Source organism: Canis lupus, chromosome 1 (genome assembly GCF_003254725.2).
Source record: "Canis lupus dingo isolate Sandy chromosome 1, ASM325472v2, whole genome shotgun sequence".
Taxonomy (NCBI): domain Eukaryota; kingdom Metazoa; phylum Chordata; class Mammalia; order Carnivora; family Canidae; genus Canis; species Canis lupus.
In genome coordinates, this window is record NC_064243.1 from 41,917,715 (window position 1) to 41,937,444 (window position 19,730).

At 41.2% G+C, this 19,730-nt stretch overlaps 1 protein-coding gene across 8 annotated transcripts in view; it reads left to right on the forward strand.

Moving 5' to 3' along the window:
* Nucleotides 1-15,500, forward strand: part of CCDC170 (coiled-coil domain containing 170) — a 98,084-nt gene extending 82,584 nt beyond the window's left edge. For 7 of the 8 annotated variants that reach the window (XM_025422561.3, XM_035708608.2, XM_035708617.2 and 4 more), the window contains 2 exons: nt 10,951-11,187; nt 13,470-15,500. In XM_025422561.3, the coding sequence (XP_025278346.1) occupies nt 10,951-11,187; nt 13,470-13,670 (438 nt within the window). In that variant the 3' untranslated portion in view covers nt 13,671-15,500. The remainder of the gene's footprint in view (nt 1-10,950; nt 11,188-13,469) is intronic. The other variant, XR_007412713.1, reaches the window with a different exon arrangement.
* The last annotated feature ends 4,230 nt before the right edge of the window (nt 15,501-19,730 follow it).

Genomic DNA, 19,730 nt, shown 5'->3' on the forward strand with positions numbered 1-19,730 from the left:
TGCGGTGGTTCTGGAAGGTACAGTATGAGCTGCCTGGTTTCTTGTCCCAAGCTCCCTCCACCCTATAGCTAGGGACATCTGGTCCCTACCAACAAATTTTCCCCTTCTCATATACTGTGGTTTTCTGTCCTCAGGAGAAATTAAGAAGCTTAATTGAAAAAGTCAGGGTTGACTCAACCTCGCTGTGTATTTTACTGCTAACCTAGGTTGTGAAATCTACATCGCTTCTGTGGCTGAGCATCTATTCTCCATAATTGGGTGGCTGTTGTGTTCTTTCTACTCCACCCATCCCCTTATAATCACAGAGAACCTTGGTTCCCTTGATACGAGAGGCCTGCCTTGCTTTTGCCAGTTGCTAAGAATGGAGATTCCGTCTCTGGATGAAGTGGGTTGGGCCAAGAAGGGCTGTCAGGACTCCGTGACATTACCTTGCAGGTTCCAGCTCACTTTCTGCATGTTTCTAGATACTGGAAAGCTAAAATAGAATCATATGGTGAATGAAGATACTATAAAAGCTGGTGCAAACATTAGTTGCCATTATAGCTAATTTTATCACTGCCGAGGGTGGCAGTTGTACTGTGGGGTTGGAGGAGCCCTTAGAATTGCCACAGTTGAGGAGCCTGAGTAAGATTGGCCTGCGTGGAGTGTAGCAGCCCACAGTTCAGCCACTAAGGAGATAATGACAGAACAAGAGATTCCCCCCAGGTGACACCCAGGAACCAGGCCCAGCATCTGCTGGGGGAGAGTGGATAAAGAGTGGTTTTAGAAGTGGGGCAGCTCTTGGTGAATGGCAGTGTGGGGGGTCCATTGGGGGTGTGGGTCTGAGGAGGGGGTCTTCTAGGCTAAGTGTATTGAGAGTAGTGCTGGGAACCCTTAGTCAAGACAGCCCCATAAACTGGAAGTGGTGTTGGGGAGACAGTAGCCCACACTTTCTTCTGTAGCAGAAGAAGGGAAACAGCTAGTGGGAATTGAGCCCTCTATCTCTCGAATATGTTCCTGTTTGGTCCCAACAACATCTGCTGCACATCTGTATCATATTTTGCCTGGATTACTGTAATTATGTACAAGTGGTCTTTCCACTTAACCTTTCACAAGCAAACTTGATTCTTGTAATTAAATTTTGTTCTTTGGGTGATGTGATTACACAACATGTAGTTCTATTGACAGTGTCAGGCTTAACAATTTTTTATGCCAGTGTCAGTGGTGTAAAGCAACGTTTTCAAGTGTGGGGCACATAGCTCTTGTGGCATATAAAATGCTTCTAGGTGGTGCATTATAGAGTTCAGTCATGAGGTGAAAAATGGATTCCCTTTCATTTTTCTTCCAATTCTTTCACAATGAAGGAGAAAAATCATAGAGGTTACTGTGTTTTTATGCCCCTTGAACATTTACTAGTCTATTTTTTAAATAAAGAATAAGCCTTTAAGCTCAGTGCTGGGAACAAGCAATAGTACCTGGTAATACTGTTTTATTTTTATTATACAGTGGTTTCTTCTTCTCTCTCTTTTTTAAAGATTTTATTTATTTAGAGAGACACAGAGAGAGAGGCAGAGACACAGGCAGAGGGAGAAGCAGGCCCCTGTGGGGCGCCTGATGTGGGACTCGATCCCAGGACCCTGGACCTGAGCCAAAGGCAGATGCTCAACCACGGAGCCACCCAGGCACCCATTTTTCTTTGTATTAAAACATTTTAATCCCAGAATAATTAACATATAGTTACATTAGTTTCAGGTGTACAATATAGTGATCAGCTATTCCATACATTACTCAGTGCTCCCCATGGTATGTTGTATAGTATTTGCTTTTTTGTTATCTTCCAGTTGTGGAAAATTCTATGGAAATCATACAGAATTCCTTTTAATAGAAACAAATTTGGGTAAGTTCAAAAGGTGGTTGAGTTAAAAAATTATCTTCATAGGTGGTATGTGGATATGGGAAGAATTGTGGGTGTGGAATGGGAGTAACAGAACTACAGACAAATAGATGGGAGAAGGGAATGATACCAGTGATAACCAGATGCAGTAAGCAGGTGAACAGAAGCTCTGGCCAGTTGCTCCTGACACCAGGATGATTTCCAGAGTCAGGGAGTGGTGGAAGAAGCAGCTGGGCAGCACATAGGGGCCAGATCACCCAGGGCCTCATGTGTTTCCTAAGATGCTTGGACTTGTCCTCTGGTTCCTGAAAGCCATTGCAGACTTTCAGGCATGAGAGTTAAATCATCCGGGAAGAGACTAGAAAAAAGGAAACAAAGACATGGGAGAGCAGGGGGTCTCCAGAATGAGGCTGTGACCAACAGCATCATGTGCAGCAGTAAGGTAGAGGTTGAACAACTATCCACTGTACTTGGCGCTGGGACACCTATGGCTCAAGCACCTGTAGTGTAGATAGTTGGGATTGTGGGTGAGGGCATTGAGAATAGACCAAATTCCAGTATGCTGAAGGATGAAGGATAAATAGAAACAAAAGTCAGTGGCCTGCTCTTCTGGGATACTTGGATGAAAAGGGGAAGAGTTGGGAAAATAAAGTTGGCTTGTTTATTTGCTTTATGTTGCATAAAGAGATCCACACCTTTTTATAGCTAAGATTATGGGAAAGGTGTAGGAGAGGTGTGATTTGACTGAGTCAGGAATTATTCAGGCCTTTGCCAAATAGGATGCTAAGTCTGCCTTCCACTAGAGAATAGAGATCTCTCTAACTTACTAACATGGTGAATGCTGACTTCATGAATTTGTCAGAGATCTTAGGTACAAATAACTTTTTATTTTTTTTGTTTGAGACATATATTAGTGTCCAGGAAAGACTAATACTATCAACTATTTATCTTTGTATGTTGTCTGTGCTTGTCCTTCTATTGACTTTATTATTTATAAGGTAACATTTCTGAATGTTAGCAAAGATGGCTTTTCTGTATAATTTTCTACAGGTGCCATAACTAGTGATCACAAATTGGGTGGCTTAATACAATAGAAACTTTTTCTTCCATAATTTTGGAGGCCAGGAATATGACATCAAGGTGTTGGCAGGGTTGATTCCCTCTGGGGAGGCTGAGGGCCCATCTGCTCCATCCTCTCTCTGGACTTCTGCTTGCTGCTTTCAGTCCTCACCTTGCACCTGCAGGATTCCTATCTGCTGCCACCCGTAGATGACCATCCACTTGTGTGTCCTTCCTTCTCTGTCTCTTATAAGGACATCCATCATTGGTTTTACGGGCCACCCTATTCCAAGATAATCTCATCGTGAGATCCTTGCCTTAATGATACCCCCAAAGGCCCTTATTCAAAATAAGGTCACATTCTGAGGTTCTGGATGGATATATATTTATTATTTGGGAGAAAGGAGACACACACTTCAGCTCACTACACTTATTAAGTTAAGAATTAATTTCACCAAAGTCAATTGGAGAAAGACAATTACATGGTTTCACTCATATGTGGAATATAAGAAATAGTGAAAGGGACTATAAGGGAAGGAGGGGAAACTGAATGGGGAAAAATCAGGAAAACAAACCATGAGAGACTCTTAACTCTGGGAAACAAACTGAAGGCTGCTGGAAGGGAAGTGGTGAGGGGATGGAGTAACTGGGTGGTGGGCATTAAGGAGGACATGTGATGTGATGAGCACTGAGTGTTACACTATATGTTGGCAAATTGAATTTAAATTAAAAAATTTCATATTCCAAAAAAAGAATGAATTTCACCACTTATGGAGGTTGATATAAAAAATAATAATTTGAACTACATTTCTGTGCCTTTAAAAAAGTCAAGATATAATTTACTTGCCATAGAATTTGCCATTTTAAAGTGTATAATTCACTTTAAAAAAAATTCTATTTATTTGAGAAAGAGTGTGGGAGGGAGGAGCAGAGGGAGAGGGAGAGAAGCAGGAAGTAGGATTCCCTCTGAGCAGAGAGCAGGATGCAGGACTCTATCCCGAGACCCCGGGGTCATTATCTGAGCTGAAGGCAGACACTTAACTGACTGAGCCACTCAGGTGCCCCGCAATTCACTGGTTTTTAATACATTGATGGGGTTGTACAGACATCACCACTTCCTAACACTAGAACATTTCTACTCTGCTCCCAACTCCCCCTCAAAATCTCATACCTGTAGCAGTTACTTCCTATTTTCCCCTTCCCCAACCTCTAAAAACCACTAATTTATTTTAGATTTACGTATTCTGGGCATTTCCTATAAATGTTTTGTACAACATGTGGCCTTTTGCCTCTGGCCTCATTCACTTAGTTTGCTTTCAGTGATCATCCACATTGGGCACGTGTCAGGACTTCATTCCTATATTAGAGCTCTCCAGAGATACGGAACTAATAGGAGATGTCTGTCTCTCCCCACCCTGTCTGTTACATACAAACAGAATTAATAGGATATGTAGGAACTAATAGGGTTTTTCTCTATATACTTATTTATATCTTCTATCTATCTCTGATATATATATGAAACATGTATTTCATCCAAGCATTCCAGAGGAGCAGGCTTAATATATATATATCATATATATTATATCAGAGAGAAAGGGAGGGAAGAAGTGGAGGAGGGCGATAGTGAAGGCGACAGGGATTAGTTGATTTTCAGAAATTGGCTCACATGATAATGGAATTTGTTAAGTTCAAAATCTATAGAATAGATGGGCAGGAAGAGCTGATGTTGCCATTCAAGTCTAAAGATTGGATTCTTGTAGAATTCATTCTTGTTCTGGGCGAGTCACTTTTGTTCTATTCAGGCTTTCAATGGACTGGATGAAGCCCACCCACACGATGGAAGGGAAATCTGCTTTATTGAAAGTCCACTAATTTAAATGTTGACCTCTCTCTTGGATACCCTCACAGAAATATCCAAGTTTCACCAAATATCTGGGCTCTGTGGCCCAGCCCAGGTGACATGTAACGTTAGCCATCACAGTTCCTTTTTATGCTGAATAATATTCCATTGTTTGGATATACCATACATCATTTATGCATTCAGCATCTGATGGACATGATTGTTTCCATTTTTTGGCTATTATGAGCAAGGCTGTTAGGAACATTTGTATGGAGTTTTTGTGTGCATTTCTCTGTTGCAAAACTATGCTTGAAGACCTTGACTTCTAGGTCATCCCAGTCTTCCTTTTTAAGACTCATGCAGTACATTTCTCCCTGAATTCTCAACCAGGAAAATGTGGACCTTTCCAGATAAACTATTAAATTTTAAGTTGGCAGGCAAACATGATGATTGTAGAAAATCTTTTGGAAAGAAAAATATTCTTTCATGGATTGCCCTTTCTGTGTTGAGTCAAAATAATTTTATTATAATATTGCTTTCATATATACAAATTTAATAGCATATAAAAATTTCTTAAGCTTGGGCAGTCCGGGTGGCTCAGCGGTTTAATGCCACCTTCAGCCCAGGGCCTGATCCTGGAGACCTGGGATTGAGTCCCACGTTGGGCTCCCTGGATGGAGCCTGCTTCTCCCTCTGTCTGTCTGTCTGTCTCTCTCTGTCTCTCATGAATAAATAAATAAATCTTTAAAAAAATTTCTTAATCTTGCTACATTTTTTAAAAGTGGTCAGCAGATTTTCCCCCCCACCATTTTAGAGATTTTATTTATTTTAGAAAGAGAGAGAGCACACAAGTTGGGTAGGGGGAAGAAAGGGGAAAAAATCTCAAGCAGACTTCCTGCTGAGCATGGAGTGTGATATGGGGATCCATCCCATGATCCCGAGACCACGACCCGAGCCCAAACCCAGAGCTATAGGCCCAACTGACTGAGCCACATAAATGCTCCAATCTTGCTAATTTTTTACCATTATAAAATTCAAACCAATTTGGAAAACAAAATGAAGTGTAAAAATCAAATTAAAAATATTAATGCTATTGATTCAATATGCTAGATTATGTTATTTCACTACAGTCACCATTAAGAATGTGTGGTATCAATTGCTTGTGGTACAGGTTCTTTTGAGTTTGGCATGCCTGTGGTTTGTATTGTCTAAGGACAGAGCATTTATTCTACTCTGTGCTTTAATAGAATGCTGCAGATACTTTGTTTGTATATGTACCGTGACATAGTTTGGCCTTCACTTGGCATGAATACATTATTTATGTATTAACTCCACCTTTGCTCTTTTCTCATTAATCTAGAATAATTAAAGTAGTACTACTAATTGGCACAAACAGATTTTTGCACAAATGCAAATACAGACACTGAAATCATATGATAGAACTCCAGAGGATCCAGAAAATGCTTTGTGTAACTCATATAACACTAGTTGCCTCTTAGCCTGCATTGGTTATGATTTGTTTCCACTAAAATTATTTAAACATCTCATAATAACAGTGGCTTAGGCAGAGGAGATATTTATTACTTTCTCACAGAAAAGAAGACCTGCCATGCTTAGCAGGATGGCTCTATGGTCATCAGCAACCCTGGCTTGTTCTTTCTCCTTCATTGTCCTAGTGATAGCTTTCATCCTCAATGCTGCTGCTTCTTCTTCTTCTTTTGAAAGATTTTATTTATTCATGAGAGACAGAGAGAGAGAGAGGAGGCAGAGGCAGGGAGAGGTAGGCTCCCTGTGGAGCTGGGAGCCTAATGCAGGACCCTGGGATCAGGACCTGAGCCGAAGGCAGATGCTTAACAGACTGAGTCCCCAGGTGCCTGCTCAATGCTGCTTCTTTTTTTAAATTTAATTTAATTTAATTTTTATTTTATTTATTTATTTATTTATTTATTTATTTATTTATGATAGTTTATGATAGTTTATTTATTTGTTTGTTTGTTTGTTTATTTATTTATTTATGATAGTCACACATTGAGAGAGAGAGAGGCGGAGACACAGGCAGAGGGAGAAGCAGGCTCCATGCACCAGGAGCCCGACGTGGGACTCGATCCCGGGTCTCCAGGATCGCGCCCTGGGCCAAAGGCAAGCACTAAACTGCTGCGCCACCCAGGGATCCCTCAATGCTGCTTCTTAACACAAGCTTGCTGCTGGGGCTCTGGCCTTATCCCAGCCACCAGCACAGAGGAGAGGTGGGAGGACATGCTGTAGGCCACTTTCCAGGAACAGTACAATGCTTTGTATCCCACTGGCCAGACCGTCTCTGGGCCTCACTGAGATGAAATCAGCCTGAGAAATGGATCTACCCTGGGCAGTAAGAACAAAAGAAAGAATAGATACTTGGTGGCGAGGTGTCAGCTTCAGTCTGTATCATATGGCCCGATTTTAGTAGGGAGCTGTGTCCCCAAATCAGTAGCCAGACAACCAGAAACTAGTGGAAAGTCATTGTTATCTTCCCTGTAGTCTCCCAAGGAAACACTGAAAGGGAATAACATCCTTTAGCCAACAGCAAAGGTCTCTTCCCCTTGCTACCTCTCTTGATAATCTCCCACGCAAGACAGCTGCTCCCCATGCTCCTTCTCTGCTCTAGAACTTCTCCAGCCCAGTCAGTGCAGCCTTTCTTTATATGCATTTTTTGTAATCTACCATCCTGGACCTGGACTTGCTTTGAGCTCTCCCTACCAAGAAGAACCCTATAGTAAGAACTTGTTGGGCTGTAGAATGGTATGGGAGTGTGCTTAGGCTGCAAAGTCAAACACCTTCCTTTGTGGTCTGCCTCAGTTTCCTTCTGGTAAAATCTTCGTGGTTCTCTATGGTAGGGACACCACATGTATTTGGGCCTAGGGGAGAGTCTCCCACTTGGTGGTCCCACTGTCTTCAGGGAGCCTGTGGACATTGCCTCACTCCTGCAGGGTTGCATTTTCAAACCCTCCAGCTAGAGGCTTCAGATCCTCTGGGGGATTCAGCACACTACATTTTAAATTCAATCACCATCTCTTTCAGGGCCTTGGGCCCTTTTAACGTGAGAGAAAATTATTCACCAGATTTTGGAATTTTTTTCACTCCAGGAGGCTGACACCACATATGGTGTTTACCGGAAGTTAAGCACACTTGGAGCCTTCTCCATCTCTGCTGGGGGGTCTGGGTGGCATATTGGTCTTCTTTATGACCAGTTCTGGCCCCCCTAGAAGAACATTAGGGGCACAGGCTCTTGTTGAACTTTGGGCTGGATCTGGGAAGCTCCTTAGCCACGCCCCACTTCCAGGAATCTTGTTTGTTGGGTTTGATTTAGGAATCCGAGGTCTCTATCATCCTCGGGCTTTCAGTTCTGTTCTGGTGGCTTGGCTCAGAGCTCTATTACTTGCCTTTGCTCACTGATGACAAGTATTGAGGCAGCCCTTAAGATTGTGATAAAGTCTCATATTTTTCAGACATTCTTGGCTATGGATTCTTCTCATTAGGACCTGATTTATGGACTTCTAGCTCTCCAAGCTGTGTTCCATCACTTTTGGTAGATAGCCCACTGTAAATGTTTTTCCAATCTGAGCAGAAAGGCTGAACATATCTGTTAATACAAGGTTTTGAATTCAATATTTCCATTCCCAGCAACTTCCCATTTGGCCACATATTTTCTCTGCAACAGTGTGATAGTTTGCACACGAAGGGAAGCTCCTTATTTTAAAGTGAGATAACTTTGTTTTAAAATTGATAAAGATTTCATTCATGTAATGTCCCTCAATTTGTAAAATGTTTGATAATCCACAGACTATATTATTTAGAACAGTTGCTTATGTAATTTATAAATAAACATACATGTATATTCAAAATCTTTACTGGCAGGATTCATGTTGTATTGGTCATGCATGGGACAGTTCCCTTTCTTGACTTTTTATTTTGAAAAATTTCACATCTATAGAACAGTGGCATGAAGGAGAGAATTCTCCGATGTGACCCCTGTACATCGTCATACCCAGGAAGCAATGCTGGGGCAATTGTTTATTATACTGTGTCCATCGTGCTGTTCATTTTCCAGTATGGGTTTTGATAGCTTGGAATCCATGAATGATCTTCAAGGTCAGCTTCATAGACCTGTGCTTAGTCGGTGGCATTAACTTGGCTCAGGTGCTGGGTCTTCTAGTGTCATATCATTGGCTCAAAAACTGAGTCCGTGTTCCTTCCCCCAACTATTGTTGGGATAGTATTGCTGGCAGATTTCTCAAGCTGCAGTGGTGCTTTCCACCTTTCTTGCTGCTGTCAGTTTCTCAAGGATTTCCTCTCTCCTGAATGAAATCAGTTCAGAGCTTTGAACTTGTTCAAAGTATGGTTGCCATTGGCCTCCTGTCTGCTGGAAAAGGAGCTAAATATCTTAAGTTGTGTGTATGATAGTAGATGAAAGCACATTTCCATTATCCAATTTCAAAACATTTTCATCATCCCTGAAAACAACCCAAGTTCCTTCCCATCTCCCCTCCCTCCAGTCCCTGGCCTTTTCTAGATCTTTCATTTGAATGGAATAATACAAGGAGCGGTCTTTCGTGACTGGCTTTTGCCCCTTAGCAGAAGGTTTTCAAGGTTCATCCATAGTTTGTATCAGTACTTCACTCCTTCTTATTGTTGAGTAATATTCTGTTGCATGGAAATTCAACATTTTATTTATCTACTCATTGGTTGATGGATATTGGGTTATTGTTACTTTTTGATGATTGTGAATAGTGGTGCTGTGAACATTTGTGTACAGATTGTGTGTGACAGACATTTTCGATTATCTTGAATATATAAACCTTGAAGTAGAATTGCTGGCTCATGTGTTAACTCTGTGTTTATTTTGAAAACTGGTAAATGGTTTCTCACAGCTGCACCATTTTGCCTTCCTATAAGCAGAACGTGAAGGTTCTGATTTCTCCACACCCACGCCAACACTTGTCACTGTCTCTCTTTTTTGACTGTGGCCGTAGTGGATGTTAAATGGTAGCCCATTCATTTTTATTTTTAATGGTCAGTGTTAAAAATTTTGTGTCAGATATATAAAACTACTTCCAATTCTTTTTTTTCTAAATTTTGGTAAAATATCTGTAACATAAAAATTACCATTTAAACCATTTTAAGTGTACAATTTGGTGGCAATAAGTATATTCACAGTGTTTGCAACCATCACCACCATCCGTTTTCAGAACTTTTTAATAATCCTAAACTGAAACTCAATTTCCATTAAATAACTCCTCCTTCCTCCCGCGGGGATGGAATTCTATTCCACGTTTTATCTATGAATTAGTCTATCCTAGGTACCTCATATAAATGGAATTATACAATATCTGTTCTTTTGTGTCCAGCTTATTTTACTTATTGTAATGTCCAAGGTTCATCCATGTTGTAGTATTTGTCAGAATTTTGAATTTTGTCAGAATTTCAACTTTTTAATTCAAATTCTTTTTAATTCAAATTCAAATTCTTTTTGTAAGCAGATGTGGCAAAAATTTAAATACTAAGCTAATAAAGAAAATGTACCTCATGCTCCAGGATGCTCTTTGTTTTGGCTTTAAGATCCTGGGACAGCTTCCTAGAAAGAGACCCTTCCCCCCTTGTTTGCAGTGGAATGCTATGGCTGCCTCAAGCCTTCCATACTCATTGGTAAACTCAGAAGACCTTCTGAAATATCACTGTTCTAAGTTTTCCTTACATCAGTAATGAAGACTTAGGGGATTTTAGATGAGCTTCCTTGTCATAGACTACTTGGAGGGGAGATACTTTACTGTTGTAGTGTTTCTATGCCAGGGATGACCCTTTGGTAGGGCCAAAAGTACAAGTTGCTTTTGCCTATGGAGCTCATGAGAGTCTGTATAAGTACCAGCAGACGTTATTTTAATATTTAACCCCATAATCATCCTACCATTTGTCTCATTGATTTTCCAAATAATGGTCCTCTGACATGTTGATAAACTGTAACTGCCTTAAGACATGTTTGTCCAGTGTGTATGCTTAACAAAGTCTGTTTAACTGGGATGGATTCCATTCTTAATTCATAAAAAGTTATTAAATGAATCTCATTGACTTTTAGTGTATCCTGTTGATACAATTGTCATAAACAAATATGAAAAAAATTATTAGCATTCCCTTGATTTCTTAGATTAAAACTTTGGAACAGACCAAAGCCATTGAAGATCTAAATAAATCGAGAGACAAACTTGAGAAGATGAAGGAGAAAGCTGAGAAAAAGCTAACGTCTGTCAAGTCAGAACTGGATACCACAGAGCGCGAGGCTCAGGAGGATAAAGAGAGAGCCAAGAACATGATAGAAGTGGTAACCAACGAAATGAAGACACTAAAAAAATCTCTGGAAGAAGTAGAAAGGAGAGAAAAGCAGGTGGGTAGAAATCTGGGGGTGAAATCTTGTTTAGGAAAGATAGGACAATTCGAAAGCTAGATAATTATTCATAGGTTTCTTCAAAAACAATTTACAAAGCTTGCTTTATCATTCCAATGTATCTGCTTGCCCTCTGGCATCTTTTTAGAATTAAAATAACCATTATGATTTATTCTGCTAAGAAAAGCAATTCACATTTTCATGACACGAATCTTAGGAAACAAAAAGACATTCTCATCAAAGCAGTGGAAAGCCTATGGAGAGCCAGGTTCTGGTAGTGGAGAGGTTTTGATTATGTTCACTGATGACCTCTGAAGTTTGCATCATCCCAGGCTTCAACCTTAGGATGGAAAGCTTATCTCCAGGAGAGATCAGTGGCAGGAAACAGTCCCAACTCTGAAACAGTGGCACTCAGACTCGATGGCCAATCTAGCCCAGATGTAAGCCATAAAACAGTACTCGCTGGCTGGTTGCAAGGAGGAGAGTTTTATCTGGTGAGCACATCGGGAGGTCAGTCATAAAGAGACTGTACTGGGCAGCCTGACCCCCGTTGCTTTTGGCTTTTATCTCCCTCTCTTTCTGAAGCTGAAAGGGGCAGGGAGTGGACTCTGATCCTAGGATATTTTTTTCTCTTTGCCTCTGCTTTGGCTCATGTGTCAGGCAAAGTTGAGGAAGGCTAAACTATAAAGTGCGTGTTCTCAGAGAGAAACCTCCCAGGAATTAAGATCTTTGACTGTATTTGAAAGTGGAGAAAAGTTTGAGGGGAACTTTTTCATCAGGGACATTAGGCTGGAGAGAGTATTATGTTCCCTAAATTGGACTCAGCATAGGAAGGAGGTTGGGAAGTGAATGAACACATGGTGAAAATGTTTGGAAGGCAGTTTTCCTGGAGGGAACATCTGTTGGAAGGTACCTCTAGCAAGAGGTTACCCAGATAGCCCTGACTTACCTGCTTCCACTTTTGCACAGAATCACAGCAACCAGTCTACGAGAATTTGAAGGGGTGTGAGGTACATCTTCATCCACTGTCTCCAACCCCCTACCTCTTCATTTTTCCTCTCGTGATGGATGGTTGTTATGGGTTGTGAAGGAGGCTGTTTATGTGATGTGATCTGGTCATTATTTAGAAGTCCTTCTGTGTTTATCAGCTAAGACTTTCTTGCCCTTTGTTCTTTTAGTTTAAGAGATTCCATGCATAGGGGTGGCTCAAGTCAGGTAAGTGTCTGACTCTTGGTTATGGCTCAGGTCATAATCTCACAGTTGTGAGATCGAGCCCCACATCAGGCTTCACGCTCAGCATGGAGTCTGCTTGAGATTCTCTCTCCATCTGTCCCTCTCCTCTCCCTCATGCATGTGCTCTCTTTCTCTAAAATCAATCAGTCAATCAATCAGTCTTAAAAAAAAAAAAAGTTCCATGCTCAGTTAAAATTCCAGTGCAGGGTAGCCCGAGTGGCTCAGTGGTTCAGTGCCTGCCTTCAACCCAGGGCATGATCCTGGAGACCCAGGATCGAGTCCCACGTTGGGCTCCCTGCATGGAGCCTGATTTTCCCTCTGCCTGTGTCTCAGCCTCTCTCTCTCTCTCTCTCTCTGTCTCTCATGAATAAATAAGTAAAATCTTAAAAAAAAAATTCCAGGGCAGCCTGGGTGGCTCAGTGGTTTAGCACTGCCTTCAGCCCAGGGTGTGATCCTGGAGACCTGGGATTGAGTCCCAAGTCAGGCTCCCTGCATGGAATGGAGCCTGCTTCTCCCTCTGCCTGTCTCTCTCTCTTTCTCTCTCTCTCTCTCTGTCTCTCATGAATGAATAAATTAAGTATTTAAAAAAAATAAATAAAATTCCAGTGGGTAGGTACTTATCACCCATGGACACAACCACACCTTCGTAAAGCACTTCTTAGTATGCAGAACACATACATAGTCATTGTTTCAGTTGATCCAAATTTTAGAACATCCCTGGGAAGTAGACATATGGTTATTCCCACCTGAAAGTGAGAATATGGAGGATCTCATTCATGGTTGCTTAACTGAGATTCTTGACTTGGTAGCCAAAGCTACACTAATTGGCTCATCAGAAAAGAAGTTATGAAATCACTGAAAGTTGGGGATGAAAGCATTTTAGAGGTAATTTAGTAGATGTGCCTTCTTATTTTAAGGTTAAAGATGGTGAGTAATTTACCTACCTCATGCACACCTGGGTTTTCCACAGGGTTTTTAAATTTTTTTATTGTTTGTTTGTTTGGACTAGCAGTAGTCCTCACCCTTAATGTGTGTGTTTGATACTGCAGCTGGTGGACTTCAGAGAGGTGATTTCCAAGATGCTGGGCTTGAACATGACCAGTCTTGCACTTCCTGACTATGAAATCATCAGATGTCTTGAAAGACTGATCCATTCACATCAGCATTATTTTGTCACCTGTGCCTGCCTCCAAGATGTGCCGCCTAGAGGAGAGAGGCACACACAGAGCCACTTAAAACTTCTTCATTAAATACCATCTCTCTTGGGGGAAGTGGAGCTAAGAGATGGGATGCAACTGTTGATTTCACAAATTCCCCAAACCTTTGAAATGTGATCAGTGTGTGAATAGCATATACTTTGATGATGGAGTGAGAATCCATCATTTGCAAAAGAAGATCTCAGAGGTTCTAGCTGTAGGTAAAATGTTTCACACTAAAATGTTTCACACCTATTATTTTATTTGCTAGCACTATGGGACCCAGAAGGATTCCAGTAGATTGAATATCTAGATGGGCAGTGGCAGTTGGGAATTAACATTTATGGGATTCCTTTTATAAGTTAGGGGCTTTACTACCCAATTTAATTCTCATAATAGCCACATGGAGAAGCTTTAATGTTTCATTTTACAACCTCTCTGGGGCTCAGAAGGTGTTACCTACTCTGAGATCGCAATTGGTGGTGATTAAACCAACAGTCTTACCACATTGGCTCTGAATCAAAGGCTGTGCCTTCTCTGTTATCCACGCTCCTCTAGCTTCTCCCGAGATCCTGTGATCCTGGTGAAAATTGCCCCCATAAGGGACTGAGGATGTCTGAAAAGTGACTGAGATTCATGATTGCTACCCATATGATTTCTTTAAAAAGCAGTTTACCTAATTATTTGTATAAAACATACATAGGTCTGAGGTCCTATAGGAAACTTACCTGTTTTAAATGTTGCTGCCAGATTGCCTTTGGTGGTAATTTTTCATGTTTGATGGGTTGGTCTCTGTCCTTTAAGAATGAAACCTTTAATGTGAAACCTTATAAAATGAAGGAATCCTGCACAGGTTTATTCCCCAATATATCACATGTACTGATGGCAAGAGTACTTTTTAAGGATCAGGGTTTTATTATGAATTTCCATCGCTTTCTGCCTTCTTTTTAAATTTCTATTCCACAAGTATTTTTCCAGGAAACTGTATTCTTAACTTTATTGACAGAAATTTTTACGTTTTGGGGGTGATTATCTTATTTTTGCCATGTGGAATTTTTTTAAGAGTCTCTAAAGAAAGCACTAGGGTCTGATTAAGGGAAAGGGGAAAATAGATTAGACCCAAAATTAAGAGGAAAAGCAAATTCTAGAGGAAAGGAAATGCATTTGACACTTAGAGTTTGAATGACAGATCACACAGAGGGAGAGTGATCAAGGATGTGTTCCCTGGGGGATGGATCATGGTCACCCAGCCTCTTCCTCTTGTGCAAGGACAGTATGAAATAGTATTTATGATAGAATACACATACCTGCACAGCCCTGATTGAGGACATGAGCTAGACTTGCGACAGGCAGGAGAGGTGGCCTTGTATTTTCCCAGCAGAAGGTCTGCAGTCTCTGGAGACCCCTCACATGATCCAGAGATACAGTGGCTGCTGCCCAAAGCCACATTCACCCAGAGTGGAGGAAGTGATTTTACCATGTGGGTCTCTGGAGGCCTGAATTGCTGAATAGCTCTGCTTCATCCACACCATGGAAAGGTGGAGGTGTTTATAGATGCAGGGATTGTTTTTATACCTTCCCTCTGTTTTCATTTTCCAAATACAGTCTTTAATGAACTTCATTTCTTTTCTCCGTAAATTCATCTTCAACACTCTTCAAAGACACTTTTGACAACATCACTTTAAAAACATCAACTGTCAGGATGCCTGGGTGGCTCAACGGTTGAGCATCTGCCTTTGGCTCAGGATGTGATCCCCGAGTCCTGGGATTGAGTCCCACATCGGGCTTCCTGCATGGAACCTGATTCTCCGTCTGCCTGTGTCTCTGCCTCTTTCTCTTTATGTCTCTCCTGAATAAATAAATAAAATCTTTAAGAAAAAAACATCAACTGTCATAATTTTTTTTCCATTTCTGGCAGAAAGACTACATGGCGTAAGAAAGGTAAGTTCTGCCTATGTATATAGGCCATATGCACATTAACTATTTGTCATTTGGACAAATTGAAATCCCTAATAAAGCCATCTCCCTCCTTGTTGAAATGCCAGTTGATTATTGGCTTTCTCTCTGTGGCATTCACTCTGGAGTTGGCAGCCCAGCCTCACATTTTTGTGTTAGATTTTGTTCTTCCATAATATCCATGTATATTTTATGTTGGCCAATAAAATGTGTTAGGCTGATGAGATTTTTCTAAATAGAGCTTTAAAATATTTAACACTAACTCTCCTACCGAATACACTTGAGTGATAATTGCCTTTGAGATTATTATTCTGGTCATTGTCTGAGACATTTAAATGTATGCATAAAAACCTCAATTAGGAAGAAAAAAAGAATTAAGCCTGAGCTATCTAAATTTTCTGTTCTACCTTCTAGTCTTACAGATGAGCAATGAGTGTTTCAAGGTCAAGGTGTGGTGGGCTGAAAAGTGGTTAAAGGGTGTCTGTTATTTATATTGTTATAATACTTAGTACTTAGAAGTGGAGTTTATTTTTCACTGGGAAGCATTTCATGGCTATATAATCTTGGATCAGGAAGGCTCTGCCCACTGTATGCACAACTCCATTTAGCTTCTCGTCAGTAAGTGGGGTTTGGACACTTCTCTCTCCCCTATGCAACCTCCATACTGTTATGCCTCCACCTTTGTATGAAAACCATTGCTCATTTGAGGCTCCTGCTGACTGATATATAACTTTCTTCTTGCCCTCATTGTAGTTACCTACTAACATCCTGTCTCTTCTTCCTACTTAAGACCGTTGCAGGTGGTTCAGAGGTGTCTTCTTCACCCCCGTTAAATACTGCCTTCATCTTGGATGACTTTAGTGCCCATAAGGAAAACTCATACAACACTGTCTTTAGTTCCTTGGCTTTCTTGACCTTGACCCTCAGACCTTTACCTCCTTTTGTTTCAGTTACTTAAACCTTAGATTGCAGTTTTATAGTAATCCAATTTAGACTACCTAAAGCCAGAGAATTGGTGGTGGTGGCAGGTGGGTGGGGCACTCATTGGAAAGATTCAGAGGGTAGACTAGCTTCAGCATGGCTAGATCTAGCACTTTCAAATTGCTATTTGGATTTTTCTTGATTCTACCCATCTTTCATTTCTCCTTGATTGCTTATCTTTGCATGTTGGTCTCACTTTCTCCTTCTGGAGGTGGTTCCTCCATGCTGCCAGGAAAGTTGATCACAAGTAGCTACATGGTCTTTACAACTCATGAGCTTAGAAAATGGGAGACTGTCCACCTCCAACATTCAGGGAAGGGATGTCAGGAAAGAATAGTGTGATCATCTTTTCTTAGTCATGTACTCATCCCTGAACTAAACACTTTAGCCAGGGGATGAACTCACTGGCCTGCATCCCATGCCAACCCCTCTGCAGCAGAGGTGAAGTGGGGTGAGGTTCTGGGGTGATCTGTTCAGCAAGGACAGAAGGAAAGCTCCCAAAGGAAGAGAAGCTGGACAGGCACACAGCACCCATCTATGAAACATGGTCAAATTTAGGATTTTCTAATCACTTACAACTTCTCCACCTCTGGAATCTTCAAATTTCCGTAAAGTCTTATTGCAGACTTCTATCTCTTACTCCCACACAGCTATTCTTTGAGTATCCTTGGTTCTCATATTTTCTCTTTAGTAGCCTTGCCATCTGGGAGATACTCTGGTTCCTTTCTTCAATTATTTCTAGATACTCTGGTTCCTTTCTTCAATTATTTCTTTTCCCAACACCTTGAACTCCTTGTGCCCTAGCCCCTTTCCCCTCAGATTTCAATTAATCCCAACTAACAATGTTTCTGCTGCTTTTCCCTCCCTGCCAGATGAAGTTGGACGAAATCACAGGTGGGCATGCCAAACTCAAGCCTGTGGTCTCACCTGAGCCCTCTGTACTAACTGGTAATCTTTCACACTTTTCCAGTTAGAGCTCACTGCCATTTTCCAAAATGACTGTTGCAAATCTTCTTCACTTCCTCAAGGCTCTTAACCTGTCTCTTTCTTCACTGTCAGCAGATAATCTCGTCTCCTATTTCACCCACAAAATAGAAGTCATTACAGGAAATATCTTCAATATCAGATCCTAAAATAGCCTGCTGTGTGTGCACACCCATCACTGTCTCCTTCCCCATTCCTGTCTCTGACTCTTCCTTCCACCCAGCTGCTCAAATCCTCAGCAACTTCACCCATCAGTTGTCCTCTCTCCAAAGTGTTTTCAACCTCATGTTTGTTTATGCCTCCTTGCCCTCTGCATTTAAATGTATTTATTTAAATCAGTCCCTCTACTCTGCAACAACATCTATGTAGGGCCATACTTCCCTCTTTTTCTTCAGAGTCAAGGTACTTGAAAGTGGTTTCTGTGGCTGTCTTTCTGGTCAACTGGTTCCTGCCACCATCCATGGCTTTGGTCTCCACTCACCCAGCTCTCACATTTTTTGTTAGCAAACCTCTGTTAGTTTTAATGTGCTTATCTTGGTCTTTCTGTAACATTTGATACAATTGACCATTTCCTTTTTCAACCATTCTTTCCCATTAGCTTCTATGATGCGGCATTTCACTCATTTCTATCCCCCTGCCTCTCTGGGTGCTTAAGTCAAATTATTTTAAGGTTATAAGAAGCAGAAGTGAAATGAAAGTTTAAAGTAAGGAGAAGTATGGATATAAGTGTGGGTGGGAATCTTGACCTCATAGTCAGAACTGAGTGAGGATCAGTTAACATCTCAGAAACCAGAATGTAGTTGATGGTCCAACAACTGCCAAATGCAGGATACAGTGAGGCTCTCATGGCTGGATGCTCTTGCTTGTCCTGTACATCCTGGTTTCCTTTGATGCCATGAAGACTCAACTTCCCTCTGTTTCTGCTTCTACTGTTTCAGCTGGTATCTCAGACATCTGGCCTCCAAACCTCTGTGACAACACGTTTATGTTGTTTAAACCACACAGTTTTTGGGATTTTGTTATTGTAGTCTTAAGAACCTATGCCCTTACAAGATTGCTCTAAGGATTAAATAATGTAGCATTTAAAAGATATCCTGGCACGTGGAGAGTACTCACTGCATGTTAGCAAATACATTATTGTCAATACCACTAACTAGTTCCACCTATTCTTGTGGCTTTGATGACCATCTATGCAGTGATGATGCCAACTGTTATCTGTCTAGATCAGATTCCTGTCCTTCTCTTCTCATCTGTAGGATGGTGTGGAGAGGACACCTGTAAGAATTGAGCAAGATAGACTTGGGTTCAAAAATAAAGTCTGAAAAAAAAAAAAAAAGTCTGCTGAGTAATTTGGGCCAGGTAATTAACCACTTGAAAACCCATGTGCTTCAAGACTAAAATAGGAATAATAAGACTAGTTTTGTCTATGAGTCAATGAGGAATCCTTATATATATATATATATATATATATATATATATATATATATATATTTTAATTTTATTTATTTATTCATGATAGACACAGAGAGAGAGAGAGAGGCAGAGACACAGGCAGAGGGAGAAGCAAGCTCCATGCAGGGAGCCCAACGTGGGACTCAATCCCAGGTCTCCAGGACCAGGCCCTTGGCTGAAGGTGACACTAAACCACTGAGCCAACTGGGGCTGCCCAAGGAATCCTTATATAAGGATTGAATGAGTCAATGTATATAAGATGAGTAGCTTAGAACGTGGATGTTGCAAGTGCTCAGTGAATGTTGTTACATCCTACAGATATCTCAAACTTGACATAGGCAATAGTGAATTTATAATTTCTGCCTCCATCCTCTTCTCACTGATAACTTATTACTCTCCTGGGCTCCCTGCCTCAGCCAACAGCCTGTCATCTGCTCAAATGTCCAAGGCAGGGTTAAGGGAGGGAACTCTGACTTATCCCTCTCCCTCCTCCCATAGCTGATAAATCACAATGCCCTTTCTACTCTACCTCCTGTCTTTTATCTGTCTACTCTTTCCTTCCACATTAATACAACAATAGTTTATACCTCATTTTCTCTCCCTCACTCACACCTCTCTGGGCTCTGAGAAGATGCTGTGATTCACCACCCAGGTCTCCCCCTTTAGGATCAAAGTGCTCCTTCTTCAGCTTCCCAGAGCTGTTGGCTCTTGACAACCCATGGCTGAGTTCCTTGCAAGGAC